The sequence below is a fragment of the Nanorana parkeri genome, unplaced genomic scaffold, assembly GCF_000935625.1.
Source record: "Nanorana parkeri isolate BGI_ZX_2015 unplaced genomic scaffold, ASM93562v1 scaffold1090, whole genome shotgun sequence".
NCBI lineage: Eukaryota > Metazoa > Chordata > Amphibia > Anura > Dicroglossidae > Nanorana > Nanorana parkeri.
The window spans coordinates 239238-255951 of NW_017307358.1; the positions used below are offsets into that span (position 1 = coordinate 239238).

The following is a 16714-nucleotide window of genomic DNA, read 5'->3' on the forward strand; positions in this document are numbered from 1 at the left end:
CAGAGGCAATGCTCAGCTCCTCCAACGGAGATTGCCATGGAGGGGCTGTAGGGTGAATTTTATGGAGTAGATGTAGGTAAAGTATAGAATCGGCATGTTTAGGTCTATCTGAGTGTAATAGCAATGTTTTTAATTCTGTGTGGGACCTAGAAAGTGGATCAAACAGTATAAGGGACTGCAGGACAAGGGGAGCAATTTGTTCAAAATATCCTGATCCTCACTGAAGGAAATGAAAATTAGTTAGATCAGGGGGGAATTAAAGATTACCATATTAAGGTATTAAGGGACTGGGCCTAGTCAACAGCAGTCCCTTGGATAAGAAAGCGTAGCCATTACCAACATTGATAAGTGGTCATCTGTTTTGTCTCTTCGCCGAAGTTGTCCGTGAGAGAGAGGTGAGGGTTGTTGGTACACGATTACTCACTATTTTTAGTTCATAGCTTAGTGGTTTTGCTGTAAAACTAGTCCAATAACCTGTCGAGTGAGGTCACGTGTAGATAATTGGAATACAGTGCATTCAGAAAGTATTCAGACCCCCTTCACTTTTTTCAATTTTGTTATGTTGCAGCCTGATACCACAGTTGTTTAATTTTTTTTTTTTCTCATTAATCAATACTCAGTACCCCATAATGACAAAGTGAAAACAAAATTTTAGAAATGTTTGCAAATGTATGAAAAAGCAAAAACTGAAATATCACATTGGCATAAGTAATCAGACCCTTTGCAACAACACTTCAAATTTAGCTCAGGTGCGTCCCATTTCTCATTGCTGAGATGTTTCTACACCTCGATTGATGCCCACCTGTGGTAGATTAAATTGATTGAACATGATTTGGAAAGGCACACTCCTCTCTATAGAGCTGACAATGCATACTGTATCAGAGCAAGAGCTATGAGGTCAAAGGAACTGGCTGCAGAGCTCAGAGACAGGATTATTGCAAGGCACAGATCTGGGGAAGGCTACAAAAAAATGTATGCTGCACTGAAGGTTCCCAAGAGCACAGTGGCCTACTTAATCCTCAAATAGAATAAGTTCTATAGCGGTCAGGACCTCAGACTGGGACTGAGGTCCACCTTCCAACATGACAATGATCCTAAGGCCATATCCAAGACAACAGAGGAGTAGCTTATGCACAACTCTGTGAATGTCCTAGAGTGACCCAGCCAGAGCCTTGATTTGAACCCTATTTAACATCTCTGGAAAGACCTGAAAATTGCTGTTCACCGACGGTCCCCATCCAACCTGACCTGAGCTTGAGAGGATTTGCAAAGAAGAATGGCAGAAAATCCACCTATTCAGGTGTGCAAAGCTTTTGCATCATACCCAAAAAGACTCGAGGCTGTAATTGCTGCCAAAGATGTTTCAACATAGTACAGAGTAAAGGGTCTGAATACGTAGTGATATTAAACTCTCATAGTTTAAAAAAATATATATATGCAGCTATACGAGACTTACTATAATCAATGTGTGTGTCTTTAAAATCTTCTTTCTTCTTAGTGGTGGCTGGGACTTCCATCCTGAGTCTGACTGCATCCTCTGACTGTGCTGATGGAGTCTGCCTCCCTTCATTCAGAGACGGGCAGATCCACGGGCAGCCCGATGTTTGGAGGACACGTCTCCACTTTTTTTTTTTAACAAATTTTATTCGAATTTTGTGATACAATACCATTGTCTGCATATCTGAAAGCCGATATCACAAGCCTTATCTTAGGCGATATCAAGAGCTCACATGGGTAGGCCTCATTCTCAGGCAATAATAAAGAGAACAAAAATAAAAACAGAACAAACTAGATTCTAAGCAAATTAACAACAACAAGTTGCATCTATGATAGGTGTCTCGATACATACTGATATTCAATCGACCTATTGCCATACAAGATAAAGTAAGATAAACTAAGTGGGGACGAAAACAGTGTAGATGAAAATAACCAGACCAATCCGGCCCTAAAGCCAGCTGTGACCTGTTAGATACCATTTGGTGTAACGAAATGGCGTAACAAATTGACGGATTTCCACTGTCGTGTAGGATTTGAGCAAGAACAGTTTCCATCTGCGGAAGAAAGATTTTGCAGAAGCATCAGTGTGGGACTCTGCATCTAGTCTCTCCCTACAAAAGAGAAGTTTGAGCTCCTTCATCACCTCCTGGAGGATGGCTCTAATATCCCATGGGGCTAGAAACACCTTTTCTAGGGAGGTATTGGAGTATACAGACTCATCAGTCAGCCAGTCCAATGCATGTCTTAGTAGGCAAGCGTAGTTGTATAATTTTATATTAGGAAGATTTGCACCACCCTCACTCTTCGGGAGCCATAACTTCCTAATAGATATTCTAGGCCGTTTTGATTGCCATATGAAGCGTGTCATGGCTCTAGTTATCCTAGCAATATCCATACTCTTCAATAGGAGGGGAAGAGTTTGGAGCGCATACAACAATTTGGCAAAACTGGACATTTTAAACAAATGTATCCTCCCGAAGAGTGATAATGGGAGATTTTCACAGGCTTCCAATTCCTTGATGATTTTATCAATCAGAGGGGGGTAATTTAGCCCATACAGGGAGGAGGGTGTTTTGCCCACCTTGAGGCCTAGCTAGGTGATGTCTCGCTGTGCCACTCTGAACTGCATTCGCGCATCCCAGTCCGACACCATGTCCGAGAGGGGTAGAATCTCACTCTTTGTGAAATTAATTCTGAGACCAGAAAAGGTAGTAAAATGGGCAAATAATTCCTGTACCGCTAATGCATCTTCCTTGGGCCGTGAGGTAAACAACAAAATGTCATCCGCGAACAAAGCGATCCGCAGATCCTCTTTGCCCACCCATATACCCTGGAGAGCAGGTGTAACCAAGAGTGACGGAGATCGGCGGGACCAGCAGTTCAGAGGACTCGAGGCGGCGGCACCGGGGGTCAGCGGGATCGAAGGTCGGTTGAACCAGAGGATCGGAGGAACAGACGGACGGACCAGAGGGACGGTGGTCGTCAGTCAAAGGGCCTGGAGAGCGGAGGGACCGGAGGTCGGCAGCAGGGACAGGCGAGCGCCGGTGGCGGGGACGGAAGGACGTGGAGCCGAGCTGAGGGAGACCAGAGGTCAGAGGGACAGACGGAGGGACCGATCGGCCTGTGTGGACGGAGGCTGTGTAAGAAGGATACGTGACTGGCATCAGGAACAGGTCGTATGAAAGTGATTGGGGTGAGGGGGTTGTAGTTGTTTCAAGGTTCTGTATTGTGGGGGTAGAAGTGTATTGGTGGAGGGTGAGAGTTGTTGTTTAGGGGGGAGAGAGTGTTACTTTAACAAAACAACAAAAAAAGGGATTGTGTATTCTTTTACATTTAAATTTATCTGAGCTATTTACTTGCATCACATATCAATCTGATAGGGTTTATATGAAACTATTAGTGTATGAGTTAAAGTTAAAAGAAAAAAACTAATATAAATAGATAAGAAAAGTAGTACTATTACATTGTTAAGGGGGCTGCAGTAGCATTCACAGTGTTAAAGACTAACCCCAACTTAACCCCAGGGGGATAGTGCAATCTAATCCCAAGGCGCTAGTGCAATTAAAATTAATCTAATCCCGGGAGGTTTCAGTAACCTTACCACAGGGCGCTAATATTATTATTAATATCACCGTTAACCACATTCAACAGCAGGGGGAAAGCATAATTTAACCCAGGGCGGCAGTATAATTAAACAGAGGTCGGTAGTATAATTCAGTATAAATCAGTATAATCTATTTATCTCAATCTAATTTAAATTATTTAATTTGACAAAAAAGTTATTGAACGGGCCACTCGTGATCCACTAAACCCTAGATATTAAAGCTACAGTTAAATAATTAATCTTATATAATCTTTAATATACATTAAAAACAAAAATAAATAGTAAGGGTGGAATAAAATAATGTCTTCCATGAATGGGTATGCAACCAGGTGCATGTCATGTGCAATGTATGCGTTCCTTGAACATGCGTTTGAGGGGGAATACAATTGTGCTAGATGTGAGCGAGTTGTGTGTTTGGAATCCCAGATTCTGGATCTAAGCAACAAACTGGCAACACTGAGGAGCATAAACAACATGGAAAAGAGTCTGGACTTAACGCACCAGGCTGTCACCTGTGTGGACGGAGGCTGTGTAAGAAGGATACGTGACTGGCATCAGGAACAGGTCGTATGAAAGTGATTGGGGTGAGGGGGTTGTAGTTGTTTCAAGGTTCTGTATTGTGGGGGTAGAAGTGTATTGGTGGAGGGTGAGAGTTGTTGTTTAGGGGGGAGAGAGTGTTACTTTAACAAAACAACAAAAAAAGGGATTGTGTATTCTTTTACATTTAAATTTATCTGAGCTATTTACTTGCATCACATATCAATCTGATAGGGTTTATATGAAACTATTAGTGTATGAGTTAAAGTTAAAAGAAAAAAACTAATATAAAACAAATACTATGTAACTATGTAAAGAGCGTGTGTTTACATTTCAGGGTCACTGACAATAAAACGGCCTTCATCTTTGTCTACCCCTAACACTGAATAGGCAAGGTTTCTACGAAGCAGTATTAAGACACCAGCTTTGCGGCCCTGGGAAGGCGAGCAGAATACTTCCCCCACCCATAGGCGTTTCATAGGGAATACATCCTCGTCCCTGAGATGCGTTTCCTGCAGTAAGGCCACATCAGCCCGCAGGCGTTGCAGGTGGCGCAATACCTTGGTCCGCTTCTGGGGGGAGCGGAGACCTTTAACATTCCACAAAATTATTTTCATGAATGTACACGAGAGGGGTCAAGATTAGTAATGGAAAGGTCTAGTAAGTGTGTATAGTGCGTCTCGAGGACGGTAATAAGAGGGTCCCCCCAGAAGCTCGACCAAGCAACCGCAGTGAGGCAAGACATAGGATAGGCAGTTGGCCACCTGAAGTGGCACAGCGAGACATATACCAGCAGTAGGTGAGACAGTATTCTGATCATAAGAACCGTGTAAAAACATATTCTGATCATATTGCAAACGAATCGTGTAAAAACATATATAGTGCATGAAAACCAAACAACATGTACAGTAAAAGAGAAATAAAACATATACAATACTGACTTAGCAATTTCCCTATGTACGCATAATGGGATGTGCGCTATAGAACCCATTACATGGCATCATGGACAAAGAAAGGTGTCGCTGCCCATCCCTACGCTGTAAAGAGACTGGGAAAAAATAAAGACAGTTAGTAAAACTCAGCAGAAGGTCCACACACTTTACTATCAACGCTTACGGTACTTGCGGGGGGTACCCATCACCCGCTTTGGTAACTTGGTAGATTTGCGCGGTGAGCGTGGAGGCAAGGGAGAGTTGGAGGGAGACCTAGTACTTGTGGTATCCATCTGATTCAGAAATAGCAATGCTTCTTGTGGACCCCGAAATGAATAGCTGCGACCTTCAGCCGTGGTAAGATACAGGACAGCCGGATAAGCCAGTGTGAACTTGATCCGCTGGCGATACAAGTTAGAGCATACCTCACTAAAAGCTTTCCTCTGTTTCGCCACTTCCGCCGAGTAGTCCGCGAATAGCAGTACTTTATTCCCATCAACTGTAAGAGATCCAGCAGCTCTATATTTTTGTAGGATTTGGAGCTTGTCGGCATAGTTGAGATAACGCACGATAACCGGTCTAGGTGCCTTAACGTTTTTTTTTGGCCGGGATAGTGGATGAGCACAGCGTGAGCAATTCGTTCGGCTTATATGATTCAGGGAGACCCACTAACCTCAGGTTATTGCGGCGAGAACGATTTTCAAGGTCATCTATTTTTTCCTGCATCGCCCGTGAGGTAGTGTCACACGTGAGTAACTTTGATTGAGCCTCTAGCAAGTCATCCTCCAGTGAGGAGATGCAGTGTTCCGCCTCTTTGGGTGCACGTGTCTGTGCTGATGGGTCTTTCCTGATTTGGCTCATACCTTGCTGAATGGCTGTCTCTACCGCTTCAGTGATGGTAGGCTTCAGCAGTTTGGCCACCGCAGCTGCTATCCGAGCATTGGCACTGTCATCATCCAGGCCCCTCACATCAGAGGCCTGAGACATGCTTCTTTGCGGGGAGGTAGCCGAGACCGCCGCCATCTTAGAGGCACGTGACTCCCGAGAGAGCGCCCGAGAACAATGAATCTAAATTAATCTATCATCTAAACTGTATTTTCTGTGTTGTTTTTTTTAAATACTTTTTTTGTGCACTGATCGACGTGTTATTTTTTTTTTGAATGAGATCCGTGCTTCACACGTTGCTGAAAGTGGCAATTGACATGCATGTGATCACTGGATGTCGCAGTTGACGCAGATTTCATCGCTGGATGTCGCAATTGATGTGGATTTCATCACTGGGTGTTGCGATTGGCGCAGATTTTCTCGCTGCACGCCATTCATTTGAATGCCACCCCAAATGCATCTCCTGCCCACAATGCACTCTACCGCGCAGCAATGAGTAACCCAACACTATGCGTGGTGGAGTGCTTCTGAAAGAAATAGTGCATGCACTGCTTTTTTTAAATGCAACACACCACACGATATTGCGGCACGGTCGAGTGCATTGCGGACAGGAGGTGCAACACACTTATATGCACTTTGCACTTCACTCTGTTATAACATAAATAGGTGATAAATCCAATTCAAACATCACAATACATTTTTTTAAATGAGTAAAAACAAATATAACCTCCACACCCCTAATTAATGTAGCAATCCTTTAGATCTTGAAGCAGTGTCGCCCTCTAAATAATTAATCTCTCTATTCAATAAATAAAAGTGACATGCATAAAAAGGCACAATAATATACAGGTCAAATAATATAAACACTTCTATATGTGCTCAAAAATAATCCAAACCAGTGTCCAAATTGGAAATAAATATATTAAAATGTCCAAACATAAAACGCTGATGAACTTGTAAATAGTCCACAACCCTGATTATAAAATGTGCCAAAACTATGTAACAAATCACTGATAAACGATAAATCTACTTGTGCAATAACTTTGTAATTGTATCTTCACCCGTGAAACACAGATGAGATGCTCTTACCTTCTATTAAGTCATCTCACAGAGAAGGTCTCAAGCACTTTTCCCCGTTTAGCCTCCAGGAGGGGTTATCTTGTCTTTGGGGATCTCGACTCACGATCATCAAAAGCAGCCAAACTGAACAAAAAAAAACGATCATTGGGCAGACCATCAACACTTTTTAAAACTTTTATTCATAAAATGATACTCCCATGCAAACTGTGTAAATAGACAGGATAAAATAAAGCGGCTTCCACACTCCCAGGCACATCCACAGAACTGCCTGACATCAACTAACCCTGCCCAACATACATTTAAAGAACTATGGGGTCAGTGTTTTTCCCCATAGTTCTCCTTAGGGTAACGGGAGGACACAAACTAGCGTCCTCCCGTTACCCTAAGCTCAGTATACCGCGAGCTACAGCTCGCGGTGTACGGAGACGCCGCACCTGGAGCGGATCCCGACGTAGATGACGGGATCCGCCCAGCTGCGTGAGTGACAGCTGGCTCTGCCTATCTAGAGGCAGAGCCAGCTGTACCCGCCCCCTCCCCCGTCCGTTCCGCCAGTCAGCGCTGGCAGATCGGTGAGGGGAATCCAGCCCCTCCCCCTGTCACGGTAGAGAGCCGTGACAGGATCGAGAGGTGAGGGAACCCGGTATGTGTTCCCTCACCTCCCGATCTACTGAGCCAACCTGTGACAGTCTCATTGTCACAGGTCGGCTTAGAACTATGAGGTGAGTGGAAATCACTCATCTCATAGTTCTCCTTTTAATCTCTGATGACTTTGGGGAGGGCAATCTTATTTGCAATAATAAAGTGCAAAGTCCTTAGTGCATACTTTCTATGCGTTCGTATTTATCAATAGAAAATCAAGTCCACAGCCGATGTTAAAGTGCTCTACAAAGCAGTCCACTCCAATCACCCAGGTGCCAGACAAACACTCTCCGCACTAACCAGAGTCAAATACCCATCAGATTGTAGATGTTCATGAACGGTACCCGGAAGAAGTCTGAGGATTAAACACATTGGATGGGCGGTAAATGCTGGCGTCATCATGCTGTAACGAGGGAGAGAGAAGCACGAACTAGAGGAAAACTGTGTTATTGAGAGCAATTTATTTTACAGTTTGTTTTTCATGGTATTTTAATAGAGAAGTTTTAAAATGTACTACACTATGGAGGATTTTACTGTGTTCCCTTTGAGTACTGATGCATTTAGCAAGTAATTGTATGAACAGAGGAGGAGACCTCGGAATACAAGGGGTGAGGAGATTGTTGGAAAGAGGGAGTGAGCGTTAGGCATGATGGGGAAGGAAGAGTGAGAGTCATCCAAGAGAGACGGAGTCGGCTGTGGTCATTGATTCAACTGAATAGCTCATGACCATCTATAAGCTGATGGCTATTTGGCTGTGGTGAGTGCGGAAAGTGTTTGCCCATCACCTGGGTGATTTAAGTGGACTGCTTTGTAGAGCACTATAACATCAATTGTGGACTTTATTTTTTATTGATAAATATGAAAACGGCATAAGGCACGGCGGCCATATCGACCACATGACGCTGGAGGAAGGGTGGGGGATGCAGGGGTAAAAAAGTTGGAGAAAGCATAGGGTAGTGGTGTAATGCAGCAGGAGTGTCAGGTTGGAAGGCCAAGAATGGGATAGCAAAAGGAATGTAGAGGACAAGGGAAGAGGAAAGGGGGATTGAAATCATTCAAGGTGTTAAAACAGTAGAATTGGCTAAATTTAAAATACACTTTCACTGAGTCTTCTGTCTTGTGGTAGTATTAGTGCTGCAAAAAATGCTTTGGTAATAGTTACATATAAAAGGCAAAAGAAACGAAATAAAACATTAACAGAAACATTCATGCATTTGTCTTTACAGTTCAAGCGTCATGCTGGGGAGAGTGAAGAAGACACAGACTTGTGGATTGGTTACTGTTCATTTCATCTGGGTGACTACAAAAAGTCTTTGGAGGTAGTGCCAACTAAAGCTTTATTGTTCTGATGTATATGGTCATAACTAGCCTTGCAAAACAAAGTTTAGATTAGCTTAGTCTCACTGTATTTTCTTAAAGGTATAATGGTTTTAAGTCAGTTTGAATAAAAGGAATAAAATGTTTACACGTTTATAAAGGGAGCTTGTACTATATTTTTAGCAGGGCTGTGGAAATTAAAGATTAATTTCTCGATTAATAGTTAAACTTTTTGATCGATTAAAATTATTTTGATCACTAATGAAAACACTCGCCTCTCCGCCGGCTTCCGGGAGTCCCGTCGGCGATCCGGTGACGTCACAGACATCGAGATTAATAACGTGCTGGATTAGTGTGATCCTAGTTCATTTTATTACTTCATTGCTGTGCTGTATGTGTATAGGCCAATGTAGTTGGATCTGTATGTGCGTTATAATTAATCTAAATTTTTAAAAAAATTCGATTAATCGAACACGAACATTTTAATCATTACCAGCCCTAATTTTTAGATTACTTGCATAAAATCCTAATTTTGTAAATTAAAGAGAGGGGACTTTATCACACCTGGAGCAGACAGAATCTGGAGCAGTTGCCCATAGGAACCAATCAACTTCTCTTTTTTTTAGTTTTGTTTAGTTAAGCTTTAAAGATGAAAGATAGAATAAAGTACCCAGACAAAGTATTAAAGCTAGCTACCCAAATGGAGAAAATGGTGATGAAAATGACTTCAGTACAGCAATATCCAATACAAAAAGTAGAACAGATCTTAAAAGAAACATTGGGATATTTTGAAAATGGATTAACATCTTGAAGGCATATTGCCGAACAAACCAAAAATAGTATATAGAAAAGCCAAAAAATCATTTAAGGGAAAAGATGGCAAAAAGGTCTTGTAAATCCCCCCAGACCCCGAGATGGAGTCAAAATTACCTTCCTTGTTTAAAGGGGGGGGGGGGAGGGGTTCGCATATAAGCGCTTTTATGCTGCAAGAAAGTAACATACAATTTTAAAGTATGAAAGGATTTTATTATAACTACTCCGAATACAAAAATGAAAATCACGGATTTAATTTCTTGTGATACTCTAGGGTAATATATGCGCTCCAATGTCCTTGCGCTTTGCAATACTTTGGATGAACAACAAGGAAGTTAAGTACCAGGATTAGGGAACATACAGTATACACTATATTGCCAAAAGTATTGGGACACCCCTCCAAAGCATAGGATTCAGGTGTTCCAATCACCTCCATGGCCACAGGTGTATAAAATCAAGCACCTAGGCATGCAGACTACTTCTACAAACATTTGTGAAAGAATGGGTCGCTTTCGAGCTCAGTGAATTCAAGCGTGGTACCGCGATAGGTTGCCACCTGTGCAATAAGTCCATCCGTGAAATGTCCTTGCTACTAAATATTCCACGGTCTACTGTTCGTCGTATTATAACAAAGTGGAAGCAACAGCAACTCAGCCATTAAGTGGTAGGCCATGTAAAATGACAGAGCGGGGTCAGCGCATGCAGAAGTGCACAGTGCACAGAAGTCGCCAACTGTCTGCAGAGTCAATAGCTACAGACCTACAAACTTATTACCTTTGGCAATACAGTGTATATATGACATTAAACAGGGGTATAAGGACCAGTCAGTTTTAAAACTCTTTTTAGAACGTCATACAAAAAAAATACCAAATACTTACAGTTCTGGGGGATACAATCTTTATCCAAATATTGGAGGGTGTGGAAATTGGAAGAGAGAACTGGCTAAATGAGATACCTATTGGATATACTTTGCAGATAACCCAGAGGTTAAACGTGCAATTTGACCTCAGTTGTTTAATTAGTAACTCCTGATATCAGGGGTGTGGAATTCCTATCGCCCGACGCCCGGGGACATCCAGTTTCGGGCGCCGGGTGAGTAGTTTTTCTGTACATTTAGCCCTGCTTCGAACAAGCAGAGCTAAATGTACAATGGGGACCGCTGCTCATTTTTATACAAGTGATCTGATCCCCGCTGTGGTTTTCAGGGCCCCCCGCTCTTGGGAGGACCAAAGATGGGAATAAAATTTAAGTGTAAAAAATAAATACAAGTTAAAAAAATGGAAAAAGTAAAAAATCAAATATATAAACGCAGTAAAGTAAAAAATTAAAACCAACCTTGCTGCCCCCGCCATCTGCATGCAAACAAACGCACGTGTAGGACATTGTGCGTTGAGTGCTGCCGCCATTCCATTGTGGTAGCCAGGCAGAAGAACTCTCTTACACACAATGTGCATTAAAGGGTAAGTTCACTTTCCCAGGTAATATGGGAAAATGGAATTACCAGATAAAATCTGGCCCCGTCTCTCCCATCCCCCCCTCCCCCCTATACTTACCCTTTGGTCCCTCCCCTCCGCCAGTACGTATGGGTATATTATCTTTACCCCGTACTGCTGTCCAGCGCAGTCCTGCCCAAATTGCAAGTCAGGTGACCACGCTGACCAGTGAGAAGCGCTATTTAGCACAGTCCAATACGTTTTGATTAGGGATCCACTGGTATCAGTGCCGATACCTAGTATTTGGGCGAGTATTTGGGCGAGTTTGCTCTGATACCTTCCCCAATACTGGAACTTACGGTCAGAGGAAAATTTCCTCTGACTGGCAGTGCTGTAGGGGAATGGAGCCAGCTTCCCGTGCGGCAAGTAATGACCCGCCTCCTGGTTTCCTGATTGGCTGGAAAGCTGGTTTCCAAGCCAATCACAATTAAGCAGGCCAAACTACATTTTCTTCGCTGTTTCTTCAAGCAAGTGTCGCCAGGGCGACATGCTGGATGATTATAGATCCTTGGAGTCTCCCCTGTGCGACCAACGAGCGCATGCAGTCCCGCTACGGTGGTTCGGCTGCAACGGTGATATCTCGGCGCCTGTGAGCTTTTTGGCCCGGTGGGGTGCATATGACTGGAGGTCTTGGTCTGACAGTCACAGTGGCCCACATAGACTGGCGGCGCCGCGACCACAGTCGGGGGCGTTTTCCCACCATTTCCTGCATGTCCTGAGGAGAGGCTTCCCCTTTGTGCTGCTAGAATCGGCCAGTGATACTGGGGAGTTCGCTTGGTATGGTATGTATGGACCTGTGCTGGGGACGTGCGGGTGAGTTGTGGCCTCCGGAGGGTTCGCAGCCGCCATTTTCATTGAGGGCAGGCGCCCTATGCGGCCGCTGTCATTTCCTGTGGGCAGCTCTGTCACCAGCCTAGTTCGGACGGGCGGAAGGGGCGTTCCTTTCCTCAGCGTGGCTGTCTGCAGACCAGACGTGTGCAGCTCGTCTCCGAATCGCTCTGCTGTGGTGTTTCAGACTCGGGGGTCGTGAGTACTGCTGGGGTCCCTCTCTGCCTGTGACAGTCTCCTGTTCCTGAGGCAGTGGGGAGGTGTGAGCGCGGTATCATGGAACGCACCGCCCACGTTACCTTGCGAGGGCTGTGGGCTGCTTTCTGCTGATTCCTCTCATTCCCCCTTTTTGTGCGGCCTGTACTCCGGCGCCTCTCTCCCAGGCGCTCTTGCCCCCCTTGGTGGGTTTGGGCAGTACCGCAGGTACTGCGTTGTCCCTTGAAGTTTTTTCTTCTGCCATGGATGGCTTTGTGACGCGCATTGAACGCGAGCTGACGCAGAAGCCCCCTAAGAAACGTACTCTGCCGTTGCCTTCCCCTGCCCTGTCAGGGGAGTCCGAGGAGGAAGGGGAGCTTTCCACGGTGTCCCCTCGCCCTGATCCTGGGGATTCTTCCCAACCGGAGTCGGCAGTGAGGACGAGTCGGCGGCTTCGCTCCTGGGTCAGGAGCGTGAATTGGTCCCGGCGCTGATGCGTGCAGTTAGGGAGACCCTCAAACTTAAGGATCGGTGTGGTATCTGGAATGTGCATCTGCACATGGGAGGCGGTGCTGAGGTGCTGTGACCTATGAACCGGAAGTCCTGCAGTAAGAACTCGCGCGCACTCGCGCGGCGTGCAGGGAGCCGGTGCGGTGCGGGACCGGAGATCCAGGACCCGAGGGAGAGTACAGGATCCGTGAGGGAGAGCGGTGGCCAATCCGGAGAGGGGCGGACCATACGTTGGGACCGGAGGACGGGACCTGAAGGTGGGAGACCGGAGGCTCAAGTGGATGGACGGACAAGGAGACGGAAAGGTGTGCGTGACCAGAGGTCGGAGGAGCCGAGCGGGAGACCGGAGGCCGGAGTGTGCGGTGCAGACGAACAAAGTGAAGGACGGGTGTTCCAGCTGCAAGAGGGGAGAAGAGTGGATGAGGACGAGGGACGGATGGACGACTGTAAAGTAAAGTAAAAGTAAAGGGGGAAGCAGAAGTGAGAGAGTGCAAGCTGTGATTGAAGAAGAAAAGGATCGTGTGGAAAGACCGAGACGTGGCTGGAATCAGGAACAGGTCGTATGAAAGAGATTGGTGGCTGTATGGGGTCTTTGAAATTGTCTTTGAAATTCTGTGGGGCATGAGATTATATACATAAAGTATTACAGGTTTATTACATTGCTGAGAGGGCTGCGGAGGTACGTATAGGGTTAAAGTTTAAAGGTAACTGGGTGTGTGTGTATGTGTATCTATCTATCTATCTATCTATCTATCTAGATAGATAGATAGATATATATATTTACATATATATTGTTTAAGGAATACTAGGGTATACCGTGTAGTTATCGTGTTTAAGCGTACATTTAGCAAGGCATTAACAACACTAAACGAATAGCTGAGTATATAAGCTAGGCATTAAATAATAAATTTTTTTTATAACAACATAAAATATAGAATTTTGGGCATAGCACTAAGGTATAGTAACCAAAGGGGCATAGTAGAAATAAAGACATAGGGATTTAGCATACCTTAACTTAGGCCAAGGGCTTCTAATATAAATTCAATTTAACTTTACCACAGGACAGTAGCATAAGAAACCAAAGGGCCATAGCATAATAAAGCAGAATTAAATCACACAGCCAGTGTGAATATAAATTAAAGCAAATTAAATTAACTGCAGGTCCCTAGTAAAATAACCCTAGGAAAGCAGTGTAATCTAACTTAAATTATCCACAGGACAATAGTGAACTGTAGTAAACGCTAAACTGAACTATAATTTAAACGCGGGGTAAATTAAATTAATTAAAATAAATTAAAGACTTCAGTGAAATAACCACAGTGCGGTAGTATAATAATAATTACAAAAATAAAATAAAAAATACACTAAACCAAAAACAGGGTATCAAATAAATAAAGGGGGAAATGTCTTCCATGAGTGGTTGTGCAACGAAGTGCACGTCGTGCGCAATGTATGCGTTCCTTGAACAGGCGTTTGAGGGGGAATACACTTGCGCTCAATGTGAGCGGGTTGTTTGTTTGGAAGCCCAGATTCTGGATCTAAGCAACAAACTGGCAACACTGAGGTGCATAATCAACATGCAAAAGAGTCTGGACCTAACGCACCAGGCTGTGGTGGAGGGGGGCCTAGATGAGACGGGGGGTGCGGAGGAGCAGGATCCCGAGGTGGGTAGCTGGGTCACTGTTAGAAGACGGGGTAGAGGGAAGAGTGCTAGAGAGGTCAGCCCTGAACTGGTTAACCCCAACAAATATGCCAGGTTGCGTGATGTTGGGGATATTAGTTCAGGGGTGACTCTGCTGGAGCAGGATGCCTCCTCTATCGGTGGGGGGGAGTGATTGCTCCAGCGAGGAGGGAAGTCGGATGGAGGATCAGGAGAGGCAGATCCTGGTGATGGGAGACTCCATCATCAGGCAAACAGACAGGGTAATCTGTCATCAGGACCGTGAGCGTCGAACAGTGTGCTGCTTACCGGGGGCGCGTGTTCGGCACATTGCGGAATGAATTGACAGATTACTAGGTGGGGTTGGGCACAACCCAGTTGTCATGGTGCACTTCGGCACAAATTACAAAATAGGAGGTAAATGGAGTGTCCTAAAGAAGGAGTTTAGAGACCTAGGTGCTAGGCTGAAGGAAAGGACCTCCACGGTGGTATTCTCTGAGATACTGCCAGTGCCACGAGCCACTCCGGAGAGACAGCGCGAGTTGAGGGAACTTAACAAGTGGCTCCGGAACTGGTGTCGATACGAGGGCTTTGGTTTCCTGGAGAACTGGGCTGACTTCTCAGTCGGCTACCGGCTCTTCAGCCGAGACGGGCTGCACCTTAATGGGGAAGGTGCAGCGTTTCTGGGGGGGAAAATGGTTAAAAGACTGGAGGAGCTTTTAAACTAGATAATGGGGGGGTAAAATAAAAACAAAAACAAAAAAACTAAACACCAAACAACCGACCATGACAGATACCGTAGAAGGAAAAAACACAGGATTAGATAGTGGGCTCACTCCAGTCAACAGAGTCGACATAGTAAAAGTAGTAAATTAAGCAAATATAGAGAGCATACAAAATGTAGCCAGTAAAGTAAATCTAATTGCCCAGGGTAACCAAAGTAGGAATGGACCAACCATAAAAGGAAGAAATAAAAAGCAGTACTGGGTAGCAGGTGGAGATCAAACATTTAACCAGTAAATGTAGTACAAAAATTAAATGTATGTTCACCAATGCTAGAAGTCTAGTAAATAAAATAGAAGACCTTGAAGTTATGTTACTCGAGGAGGACTATGATATAGTAGGAATAGCAGAAACATGGTTAGACGGCACACATGATTGGGCTACTAACATTGAAGGGTACAACCTGTTCAGGAGGGACAGGCTGGCAAGAAGGGGGGGGTATGTATATATGCTAAAAATAACCTCATTATTCACATCCGTGACGATATCGCGTCAGCTGGTGGAGATGATGTAGAATCGTTATGGATAGAACTAGATAGAACGAGCCCTACCCCTAACCGTAAACTTATTGTGGGGGTCTGTTATAAACCTCCAAATATAGGGGAGGAGGAGGAGGCCCACCTACAATCGCAAATAGAAATAGCGGGGAAAAAGGGTAATGTTGTGGTAATGGGAGACTTTAATTACCCAAATATCAACTGGGCAAATGGAACTTCCAAATCGGCTAATCTGACAGTATGGGCAAAGATGTTGCATCAGGAGCTTGTGGAGGTAAATGTTTACATAGTCAGGATGAAAAAAGACACATCGAGTTCAACCTCACGCTTATGTGGAATTGGCGGAACAATTGGTGCAGTGCCTTCGGTCTTCAACTCTGCCCTGGATGCGGCACCCCTGGGATCGACACTGTCGGTGTCGGCGGTTACACTTTGCCGGTTGCTTTGGCTCAAATGCTGGTCGACTGACCAGGCTTTCCGAGAAAGCTCTGACCGAGCTTCCCTTTACCGGGGACCGTTTATTGGTACCTCCTTAGATAAGATTATTAAGGATTTGACGGCGGGTAAGAGTGCCTTCTTACCTCAGACACGGAAGAAGGAACAGCGGCGGAAGCCTGGTCCCTCCTTTTCTGCTCACAAATGGCTTTTTCGGCCCCCTCCGCCCTCAGAGGAGGGCGGTAAGTTCTCCAAACCTCCTCCCTCCCAGACTGCCAAGCGTCCCTGGCAGCCTAAGTCTGCCAAGCCTGCAGACAAGCTCTCGTCTGCATATTGTCAGAGATATCTTCGTTTCGCGATGGGGGAAGAGCACTTCCAGTTTGTGGCGCTGCCTTTCGGCCTGGCGTCCGCCCCGCGGGTGTTAGTCCTGGTTCTGGCGCTGTTGCGTTGCCGCGGGATCTCGATCGTGGGGTGTCTGGACAATCTTCTTCTGCGGGCAGTGTCGCACT

The 16714-nt window shown here is 45.0% G+C and overlaps 1 protein-coding gene across 1 annotated transcript in view; it reads left to right on the forward strand.

Moving 5' to 3' along the window:
* TTC26 (tetratricopeptide repeat domain 26) overlaps nucleotides 1-16714 on the forward strand; it is a 336565-nt gene that overhangs the window by 17437 nt on the left and 302414 nt on the right. The window contains exon 3 of the mRNA XM_018567770.1: nucleotides 8901-8993. Within this exon, the coding sequence (XP_018423272.1) occupies nucleotides 8901-8993 (93 nt within the window). The remainder of the gene's footprint in view (nucleotides 1-8900; nucleotides 8994-16714) is intronic.